The sequence below is a fragment of the Oncorhynchus keta genome, chromosome 23, assembly GCF_023373465.1.
Source record: "Oncorhynchus keta strain PuntledgeMale-10-30-2019 chromosome 23, Oket_V2, whole genome shotgun sequence".
In the NCBI taxonomy this organism is placed as follows: Eukaryota; Metazoa; Chordata; class Actinopteri; order Salmoniformes; family Salmonidae; genus Oncorhynchus; species Oncorhynchus keta.
Window position 1 is genome coordinate 18,190,930 of NC_068443.1, and position 11,503 is coordinate 18,202,432.

An 11,503-nucleotide genomic window follows, 5' to 3' on the forward strand; every position below is an offset into this window, starting at 1 on the left:
TCCCAAGGTCTCTTTATGAAAGAACATTCTATTTATTTATTTATTTTTTTGCAAATGTTTAGTAAAAAATATAATGGTAATTAAATAATTAATCAAATTGAGCCGCACATACATTTTTTTATGGTAATTACATTACATTATTTGAAGACTGGAATATGTGGTTTATCACCAGGGGAATTAACTGTGGTGGTGTGCTTGTGCAAGTAGCGTTATTGAATGAAAAACACTCACTCGTCGTTCTCTTGCCCGCACATTATTTGGGTAAACCCGTTCATGGAATCAGGAAGTAATATTTTGCAGCTGTTCCCCTGGTGAGAAACTTTCCTGTACTGGGGCAGTCGAAGCTTTTGTTTTGTATCCGCAAATATAGGCTATTGGAGTTACACACTGGAAAATATAATATTCGTGGACGGGAGCCTATCTTTTGGTGTAAGTCTTTTTAGTGTGCCTTTTTATTCTCTGAAAGTATCCGAAAGACTTGAATTTGACATCTTGGTTTAGGTAGGGTAAGTAGAATGGATGTTCCTCACCTGACAGAAGATGAAATGGCAGATATTAAAAAGGAGGTAAGTTGCCTATTTGTCTGACTAACAATTCAACTGTCCGGGAGTCTGTTTTACAATAATGATTTGCCAGAATGTTAACTTATAGAGATGAGAACTTTAAATGTAGAAATGCGCAAAATGAAGAAGTGAAAGTAACGAACTTGTGCCGCACCCTCGCAGGGCCGACCAAACCAGGGCACTAGGGGGTCCCAGAGTCCAAATGTTTTATTTTTTAGGAAGTCAGTCAGGGTCTCAACTTAAGGTTGAGGGATCTCATATTAGAACACACAACATGCAATTTCGAAATGAGGTAGTTCATTAGAAATGTTCCACTTGTTAATTCAGTCAGATACAGTCAAATCAATTAGCCCATGTCAGCTAACATGTTAGTGTAGCCATCCCTCTAAACCTTGAGGTAATCATGGCCAAATTACTGACGGGCCCTGACCTCCAGTGGGCCTCCATAGATTTTGTTAGTCACTCTCACTACTTTAGGGCTCCCAAAGCCTTCCCACTGGGAACAGATGACAGTTCAATGTCTGGATTTGATTTACATTTGGTTGAGTTGTCAACTAACATGAATTCAATGTGAAATCAACAAAAAATGTCACCATGTCATTGGATTTAGGTTAAAAGTTGGGTGAAGAAAATATGACATTTCAAATGAAGTCAGTTTTCCATAATGAGTCAACATCTTCACAACTTTTTGGTTGAAATTACGTGGAAACAACAATGGTGAATGTGTTCTTAGGTGTCAAGTTATATGGCGACGATTGGATAATGTTTTAAGTGTAATTACTTTCAAAAAAGTATTATTTCAAGACCCTAAAAAAGTGTTTACCTTTTTATAATTCTAAATAAACAATGTATATTTGTCCGGCCTGTGGCCCACAACTCGGATTATGTACGAAGCCCAAACGTTTGAGCACCCATGCTCTATAGGCTACCCAATTTTTACAGTAGCCTATATGTGTGTATAGTGTAAATAAAGTTGAGTAATGATGTGCATATTATAACTAACCCCTTTCTCATAATGATCAACAAAGGCATACCCTTCCTCTAATTATTCTTTGTCCAGACATGTTTACATGTCCTTCAGTACAGTTACAGTATTGCCATCAGCAGTCTGTCCCCTGGTCACACACACTTGATAAAACACATTAAGAAATTATGTCCCTATAAAACATACAGACCCAACCCTCAACACAACACAACACAACACAAAACACCCACAGTTTCCATCTGGCTCATCTCTGTCCAGGTCCTAACGAGGCTGCGACCGTACCTCTGTGACAAGATCCGGGTCGACCGCCATTTTGACTACCTGCGCTCGCGCAAGATCCTTACGCGGGACGACACAGAGGAGATCAGCTGCAGGAGCACGCAGAGTAAACGGACAGGCATGCTGCTGGACTACCTGGCTGAGAACCCTCGGGGGCTGGACGCCCTGGTCGAGTCCATCCAGCAAGGACGTACCCTCAACTTCATCATCACCAAGATCACTGATGAGGTGCAGAAAGTGAAGAATGAGAGGATAGAGGCTCTCAGAGGTACGTTGTGTGTCTGTGTGTATAATGATAGTACTGCAGTGAACCACACTTGAGTGATGAGTAATCTTGCATGAGACCTGAATATTTGTGTTAGCTCCCTAAGCTAATAGGCTTTAGCTCAGTGTGCTAACACCGTCTTAGAATCATTATCATGACCATCTCCCTTGGGTCCTCTACAGCAGGGGCATCAGGTTCCTCCTCGGGCTTCCTGCCAACCCAGGACACATCCAGGGCCGCTAAAGACCTGTCCAGGACGCTGTCATATGAGACCAACCTGTCATCCACCATGCCGTACAACGGAGAAGGGAGCCCATCCACCTCTGACGCCCTAAGATCCCTCAACCTGCCCGCTGCCTCCAGCCAAGGGAAGGAGGTGTCATCATCCATGGGAGGAGATAGCATGGTTGCGTCTTCATCCCAGGCCTCGTCCAAACTACCCAGGCCTGGAGACCCAGGAGCTCCCCACCTGCCACAGGAGGCCTTATCTAACATGGATGCTGGACCACACAGGAGCACAGCGATCAGCGGAGGGGACGCCAACTTCCAGCCCCTGAGGTCACGCTCCATCCCCCCCACTTCCACATCATACAGGGACCTCTCACCTCGGCCCCCACCGAAATCTTACTGAGGATCGCCCCTTGCCCTGGAATGTCTCCCACATCATTACTCATCAAACATTCACACTTCAATTTTATTGTTTGTACCAGTTTGTGTTTTCTCTTGGGTTTTAGTTCAGTGATACATCAAACAAATAGCAACTCGTAAAGTATATTCCATGCCTTACATTATATTCTGGATTATTAGAAAGCTGGACATGCTTATTTTGAATTCAATGAAGAAACCATACAAGTAACTACTTACTAATTATGTCTCAATCATAAGCTGTACCTTCATGAATTTTACTCTGCTCCTATCAAGTCATCTTTCATAAGATGACCCTTACCCACAGAGAGACAGATTGAGATAGCTACACGTTATCCTGAACTTGGACTAAAGTTGTAGGTCATCATTCTCCATCAACACTACTGCTCATCTATTTTCCTATGAATTATGGGCATCTGAGTTCTTCATGAGAGACTGGCATCAACATGCCGCACCATGAATTATGGGGGTGTGAGTTCTTCATGAGAGACTGGCATCAACATGCCACACCATGAATTATGGGGGTGTGAGTTCTTCATGAGAGACTGGCATCAACATGCCACACCATGAATTATGGGGGTGTGAGTTCTTCATGAGAGACTGGCATCAACATGCCACACCATGGCAGCTACAGTAGAGCTGTTTCCTTGTAAGGAGCCCAGAGCATCAGAAGATAACTTCTCTGTATTGACACATAACACTGGAATTAATGGTTCAGCATATGCTTTATGGTACACAAACTGTAGCCACAAACTTTGGTAGACCTACGCTGAAATGGTTAATGTTTTTACTCTAGACTAAAGTATTGTTATACTATAGATACATTTTCTTATTGTGAAAGGGCATGAATGTGTAATGTAGTACAATGGTGTTACTTATTATTCAGAAAGTGAACTTTAATACCTGCTATTTTGATAATTGATGTACCAGTACTTTTTATATTTGAGATCTTGAAAATGTAGACCTTCTATAAATAAATCAAAGGGATATGAGACACAGGAGACATTTCCTGTAAAATGTGTGATTCGTTAATGTTTGTTAAAGCTGGCTCACAGGAATACATTCTATCCTTATTTTCTGAAGTTTCATTGTGATTTTATGACAATTAGATTAGGCAATTACATGCATGAAATTTAAGCTGATCAGTAACGTAGGCCTACTCTATTAGATAACTTAATTTTTGTTTTGGGAAAACAGGTAAATCTCAGAATGCCGCTCGAGAATGACAGTCACAGTGATTGAGTGTCTCCTTCCCTGTTCTGTCCAATGTTGACAGAAGAAATGAGATTTTTCACATGTTAAACAAGCTGCTCTGTATAGCGTAAGCAAGTGCTTCTCTGGAGTACAGGTAAGTAATAAACCGTCGCCATTCCAGTTATGCAAAAAGAAATTGAGTAGGCTTAACCTATCAAAGTGTTTCGATGATGAAGATGTTTATTATTACAGCTGCTTCCCCAATCAAAATCCCTGTATTAACACTGAGGTTGGTGCTAAACTAAAGGATAGGGCTACGTAAACAGGGCTATCGCAGACAACCCTGAGGCTACGGCTCAAGACAGGAACAAGTACAAGAAGTACCACAATGACCTCTGCAGAGTCATCAAATGAGCAAAAGGACAATATAGGAATAATGTGGGATCATATTACACAGGCTCAAATTAAATTGTATTAGTCGCATAACACATATTTAGTAGATGTTATTTCTGTCACACCCTGATCTGTTTCACCTGTTTTTGTGCTTGTCTCCACCCCCCTCCAGGTGTCGCTCATTATCCCCAGTGTCTTTATACCTGTGTTCTCTGTTGCCAGTTTGTTTTGCTCGTCAAGCCTAACAGCGTTTTTCCCCTTGCTCCTGTCTGTTTCTAGTTGTCCCGGTTTTGACCTTTTTGCCTGCACTGATGCTGAGTATGCCTGCCGTTTCTGTACCTTGTCACACCACCCTGAATTATTGACCTCTGCCTACCCTGAACCTGACACTGCCTGCCGTTCTGTAACTTTTGGACTCTTTCCTGTTGCGAAATGCTTGTGTTCCTAGCTCCAACTGTGTAGTAATATCTAACAATATACAACAATACGCACAAATCTAAAAATGTAAAAGAATGAGATTAAGTAATATAGAAATATTAGGAGGAGTAATATCGGAGTCCGGAGTATAAAAAGCCTATATACAGTACCAGTCAAAAGTTTGGACGCACCTACTCATTCAAGGGTTTTTCTTAATTTTTACTATTTTAAAATTGTTGAATAATAGTGAAGACATCAAAACTATGAAAAAACAGTGTCAAACAAATCATAATAGATTTGAGATTTGTCAAAGTAGCCACCCTATGCCTTGATGACAGCTTTGTACAGTCTTGGCATTCTCTCAACCAGCTTCATTATGTATACAGCACCGGAGAAGATGGTTGACGTGCTCCTAAACTATTGTTTTTATGTTCCTTTTTTTGTGTTGTTTGGAACTTATTTTTTTACTTATTTTGTACATCATTTTGCAGCTACCGTCTCTTATGACCGAAAATAACTTCTGGACATTTGAACAGCGGTTACTCACCACAAACTGGCAGAAGCTTTTTTATCCTTTAACGAGTCCGATGAGCCCGACATGATCGACATACTGCTTTCCCAGGGAACAGGCCCAAATCCACGTCATTTCCGTGAAGAGACGACAAAGAAAGACGATGGAGGTCGGACTGCCTTCAGAGAATTCGTAGGCGATCGAATAACCCCCAATGCCTTCCATTCTTCTAACTAACATGCAATCATTGGAAAATAAAATTGACGACCTATGAGGAAGATTAAACTACCAACGGGACATTAAAAACTAATATCTTATGCATATATGTAAACAACAGCTGGAGCACGATATCTAAGGAAGTCTCAAGGTTTTGCTCGCCTGAGGTAAAGTATCTCATGATAAGCTGTCAATCACACCATCTACCAAGAGAGTTTTCATCTTGTAATGTTCATCGTCCTCCTCCGATGAGGAGTAAGATAGATCGGACCAATTTGCAGTGCAGCGTGGTAAGTGTCCATAATTTAATAAGAAACTGAACACTACAAAATTACAACGTGAAACAAACGAAACAGTCCTGTGTGGCACGAATACAAACACGGAAAATAAACACCCACAACTCAAAAGTGAAACCAGGCTACCTAATTATGATTCTCAATCAGGGACAACGATTGACAGCTGCCTCTGATTGAGAACCATACTAGGCCAACACATAAATCCCAAATTATAGAAAAACAAACATAGACAACCCACCCAACTCACACCCTGACCATTTTTATTTATTTTTTTTACATTTATTTAACTAGGCAAGTCAGTTAAGAACAAATTCTTATTTTCAATGACAGCCTAGGAACAGTGGGTTAACTGCCTGTTCATGTGCAGAACGAGAGATTTGTACCTTGTCAGCTCAGGGACTTGAACTTGCAACCTTCTGGTTATTAGTCCAAGGCTCTAACCACTATGCTACCCCACCATACTAAAACATAGATATAATAGCAGAACTAAGGTCAGAACATGACACATCTGTATTTTTTGTAGCTGTCTACATACCACCACAGATCGATGCTGGCACTAATACCGCACTCAATGAGCTGTATTCCGCCATAAGCAAACAGGAAAATGCTTACCCAGAGGCAGCACTCCTAGTGGCCGGGGACTTAATGCAGAGACACTTAAATCTGTTTAAGCAAATTTCTATCAGGATGTTAAATGTGCAACCAGGGGAAAAAAACTCTAGACCACCTTTACTCCACACACAGAGACGTGTACAAAGCTCTCCCTTGCCCCCCATTTGGCAAATCCAGACATAATTCTATCCTCATGATTAAAGCAGGAAGCACCAGTGACTCGGTCAATAAAAAAGTGGTCAGATGAAGCAGATGCTAAGCTACAGGAATGGTTTGCTAGCACAGACTGGAATATGTTCCGGGATTCTTCCTATGGCATTGAGGAGTACACCACATCAGTCAATGGCTTCATCCATCAATAAGTGCATTGAGGACGTCATCCCTGCAGTGACCGTATGTACATACCCCAACCAGAAGCCAAGGATTACAGGTAACATTCGCACTGAGCAAAAGGCTAGAGCTGCCGCTTTCAAGGAGAGGGACTCTAACCTGGAACCTTATAAGAAATCCTGCTATGCCCGCCGGCGAACCATCAAACAGGCAAAGTGTCAATACAGGACTAAGATCGAATCGTACTACACCAGCTCTGACACTCGTCGGATGTGGCAGGGCTTGCAAACCATTAAATACTACAACGGGAAGCACAGCCGAGAGCTTCCCAGTGACACGAGCCTACCAGACGAGCTAAACTACTTCTATGCTCGCTTCGAGGCAAATAACACTGAAACATGCATGAGAGTACCAGCTGTTCCGGACGACTGTGTGATGACGCTATCCGCAGCCGATGTGAGTAAGACCTTTTAACAGGTCAACATTCAGAAGGCCGCAAGGCCAAACGGATTACCAGGACCTGTACTGCGAGCATGCGCTGACCAACTGGCAAGTGTCTTCACTGACATTTTCAACCTCTCCCTGTCCGAGTCTGTAATACCAACATGTTTTAAGCAGACCACCACAGTCCCTGTGCCCAAGAACACTAAGGTAACCTGCCTAAATGACTACCGACCCGTAGCACTCAAGTCTGTAGCCATGAACTGCTTTGAAAGGCTGGTCATGGCTCACATCAACCGCCATAACAGATCCACAGATGATGCAATCTCTATTGCACTCCACACTGCCTTTTCCCACCTGGACAAAAGTAACACCTATGTGAGAATGCTGTTCATGACTCAAGCTCAGCGTTCAACACTATTGTCCCGTCCAAGCTATTCACAAAGCTTAGGACCCTGGGACTGAACACTTCCCTCTGCAACGATCCTGGACTTCCTGATAGGCTGACCCTAGGTGGTGAGGGTAGACCACATCCCCTCCGCCACGCTGACCCTCAACACACAAGGGTGTGTGCTTATTCCCCTCCTGTACTCCCTGTTCACCCATGACTGCGTGGCCACGCACGACTCCAACTCACTTGAGGTCAGTCGTTGTACAGAGGGTTTCAAAGCATAGTGCCCAGCATTTAAATAAAGAATTCGGGCTACTGTGTCAGAATTCTCAGGGTTTACCAGTTTGTTAGCTGATATCAGCGAGCCAGTTAGTACAGGATCGAAAACCGCAACAACCTAGTTGTGGGTTTTGTTTCACCGGTGACGATGAGACAGCCTACGCACTCTTTATTTTTTGCCTCCATGCACACTCACAGGGCCCTACACACTACACACACAGATACTCCAACACACATACAAAAAGTCACACAATCATTTGCTCACACACATATAATATCCACATACATTTATACTGACTCTATACTCTATGTGTCGGGGGGCTAGGGTCAGTTTGTTATATCTGGAGTACTTCTCCTGTCCTATTCGGTGTCCTGTGGGAATTTAAGTGTGCTCTCTCTAATTCTCTCTTTCTCTCTTTCTCTCTCTCGGAGGACCTGTGCCCTAGGACCATGCCTCAGGACTACCTGACATGATGACTCCTCGCTGTCCCCAGTCCACCTAGCCGTGCTGCTGCTCCAGTTTCAACTGTTCTGCCTTATTATTATTGGACCATGCTGGTCATTTATGAACATTTGAACATCTTGGCCATGTCTGTTATAATCTCCACCCGGCACAGCCAGAAGAGGACTGGCCACCCCACAGCCTGGTTCCTCTCTAGGTTTCTTCCTAGGTTTTGGCGTGTCTAGGGAGTTTTTCCTAGCCACCGTGCTTCTACACCTGCATTGCTTGCTGTTTGGGGTTTTAGGCTGGGTTTCTGTACAGCACTTTGAGATATCAGCTGACGTACGAAGGGCTATATAAATACATTTGATTTGATTTGATTTACACACACCCACTCCCATACAATATTCATATGTGCTGCTGCTACTCTGTTTATCATATATCCTGATGCCTAGTCACCATACCCCTATACATATCTACCTCTATTGATCCAGTATCCCTGCTGTTGGGGTTAAAGCTTGCAAGAAAGGCATTTCACTGTACTTGTGAATGTGAAAAAAAAATAATAATAAAACTGTGAGGCGATAAAGTGTGATTTCACTATTATGGAAGTTCCTAGAATGAGCATGTATAAAAATATATATTTTTTAATTCAAATATAATCATGTTTGTTTTCCTCGGCATCTTTTGGATTGAGTAACGAGATGATGGAGACCTTCAAAGAGGAAAACCTGATGGTGTTTAAACACCTCTTCTTGAAAGAACATAACGATCAGCCTGTGGACAGATATGCCATGTACACCAAAACAGATGTATATGACCACCTCTATGGCATCATCAATTGCGTAATGTAGACTTCAATTTACAGTGCCTTGCGAAAGTATTCGGCCCCCTTGAACTTTGCGACCTTTTGCCACATTTCAGGCTTCAAACATAAAGATATAAAACTGTATTTTTTTGTGAAGAATCAACAACAAGTGGGACACAATCATAAAGTGGAACGACATTTATTGGATATTTCAAACTTTTTTAACAAATCAAAAACTGAAAAATTGGGCGTGCAAAATTATTCAGCCCCTTTACTTTCAGTGCAGCAAACTCTCTCCAGAAGTTCAGTGAGGATCTCTGAATGATCCAATGTTGACCTAAATGACTAATGATGATAAATACAATCCACCTGTGTGTAATCAAGTCTCCGTATAAATGCACCTGCACTGTGATAGTCTCAGAGGTCCGTTAAAAGCGCAGAGAGCATCATGAAGAACAAGGAACACACCAGGCAGGTCCGAGATACCGTTGTGAAGAAGTTTAAAGCCGGATTTGGATACAAAAATATTTCCCAAGCTTTAAACATCCCAAGGAGCACTGTGCAAGCGATAATATTGAAATGGAAGGAGTATCAGACCACTGCAAATCTACCAAGACCTGGCCGTCCCTCTAAACTTTCAGCTCATACAAGGAGAAGACTGATCAGAGATGCAGCCAAGAGGCCCAAGATCACTCTGGATGAACTGCAGAGATCTACAGCTGAGGTGGGAGACTCTGTCCATAGGACAACAATCAGTCGTATATTGCACAAATCTGGCCTTTATGGAAGAGTGGCAAGAAGAAAGCCATTTCTTAAAGATATCCATAAAAAGTGTCGTTTAAAGTTTGCCACAAGCCACCTGGGAGACACACCAAACATGTGGAAGAAGGTGCTCTGGTCAGATGTAACCAAAATTGAACTTTTTGGCAACAATGCAAAACGTTATGTTTGGCGTAAAAGCAACACAGCTTATCACCCTGAACACACCATCCCCACTGTCAAACATGGTGATGGCAGCATCATGGTTTGGGCCTGCTTTTCTTCAGCAGGGACAGGGAAGATGGTTAAAATTGATGGGAAGATGGATGGAGCCAAATACAGGACCATTCTGGAAGAAAACCTGATGGAGTCTGTAAAAGACCTGAGACTGGGACAGAGATTTTGTCTTCCAACAAGACAATGATCCATTGTCTTGGAATGGTTCAAAAATAAACATATCCATGTGTTAGAATGGCCAAGTCAAAGTCTAGACCTGAATCCAATCGAGAATCTGTGGAAAGAACTGAAAACTGCTGTTCACAAATGCTCTCCATCCAACCTCACTGAGCTCGAGCTGTTTTGCAAGGAGGAATGGGACGAAATTTCAGTCTCTCAATGTGCAAAACTGATAGAGACATACCACAAGCGACTTACAGCTGTAATCGCAGCAAAAGGTGGCGCTACAAAGTATTAACTTAAGGGGGCTGAATAATTTTGCACTCCCAATTTTTCAGTTTTTGTTTTGTTAAAAAAGTTTGAAATATCCAATAAATGTCGTTCCACTTCATGATTGTGTCCCACTTGTTGTTGATTCTTCACAAAAAATACAGTTTTATATCTTTATGTTTGAAGCCTGAAATGTGGCAAAAGGTCGCAAAGTTCAAGGGGGCCGAATACTTTTGCAAGGCACTGTACCTAAAGTCAGTGAAGTATTTCCCACTGTTCGTTGACTGCCCGTGTAGAATCATTGTCTTCTGCAGATTACAGTGCAGTATTTAAAGCACACTGTAGTTTATTCACAAATGTGTCATCTACATCACTTACACAGTCATGTGGGACCTATCAAACAGTGGAGCAAGGTGTTGTTTACAGTGTTGTTTATAGTGAAACTAATATTTGCACCCAGAGACAGTTTGGAAGTCTGTGGTAAGTGTTGCAACCGAGGACAGAATTCAACACTTGGCAGTCCCGTTCTGTGAGTTTGTGTGGCCTACCACTTCGCAGCTGAGCTGCTGTTGCTCCTAGATGTTTCCATTTCAGAATAACAACACTTAACAGTTCACAGGGGCAGCTCTAGCAGAGCAGAAATTAAATGAACACAACATAGTATGTTTCCTCATTTGCATCACTTAAAAAAAATCTGGCCAAGAACATGTTTGTATATGTTGAGTTGAGTTTATATTATTTTTTTTATTTTTTATTTTTACTGGGACAGTGCACATTAAACAACATTTCATGTAAAAATTCCAATTTTAGCCAGCTGGCTAATTTTCAACTGCAGTCCCTGGGCAGATTATTAAAAACAATTACAATACAGACAATCAATGAGCAGTGAGCACACACAGAGCAACATAGAACAAGCAAGACATAGCATACAGACAGAACAACATAGCACAAAAAGCAACAAGACAAAATCCATAAAAGCAACAAAGTGTTTCCACACCTCACAAGCTACAG

At 42.1% G+C, this 11,503-nt stretch overlaps 1 protein-coding gene across 1 annotated transcript; it reads left to right on the plus strand.

The window, feature by feature from the left end:
* The first annotated feature begins 234 nt into the window (after nucleotides 1–234).
* LOC118374494 (B-cell lymphoma/leukemia 10-like) lies at nucleotides 235–3,738 on the plus strand. The gene is made up of 3 exons (XM_035760925.2): nucleotides 235–566; nucleotides 1,807–2,095; nucleotides 2,275–3,738. Exons 1-3 carry the CDS (start codon nucleotides 516–518, stop codon nucleotides 2,721–2,723), a joined length of 789 nt encoding a protein of 262 aa, XP_035616818.1. The 5' UTR covers nucleotides 235–515; the 3' UTR covers nucleotides 2,724–3,738.
* Nucleotides 3,739–11,503: the final 7,765 nt, after the last annotated feature.

What these genes read in the sequence shown, in the direction of transcription:
- LOC118374494 (XM_035760925.2), top strand. Translation starts at nt 516, where the DNA reads ATGGATGTTCCTCACCTGACAGAAGATGAAATGGCAGATATTAAAAAG. An exon ending in TGGCAGATATTAAAAAGGAG is followed by an intron (nt 567 to 1,806) that starts GTAAGTTGCCTA and finishes ATCTCTGTCCAG; the next exon opens with GTCCTAACGAGGCTGCGACC. An exon ending in GAGGATAGAGGCTCTCAGAG is followed by an intron (nt 2,096 to 2,274) that starts GTACGTTGTGTG and finishes GGTCCTCTACAG; the next exon opens with CAGGGGCATCAGGTTCCTCC.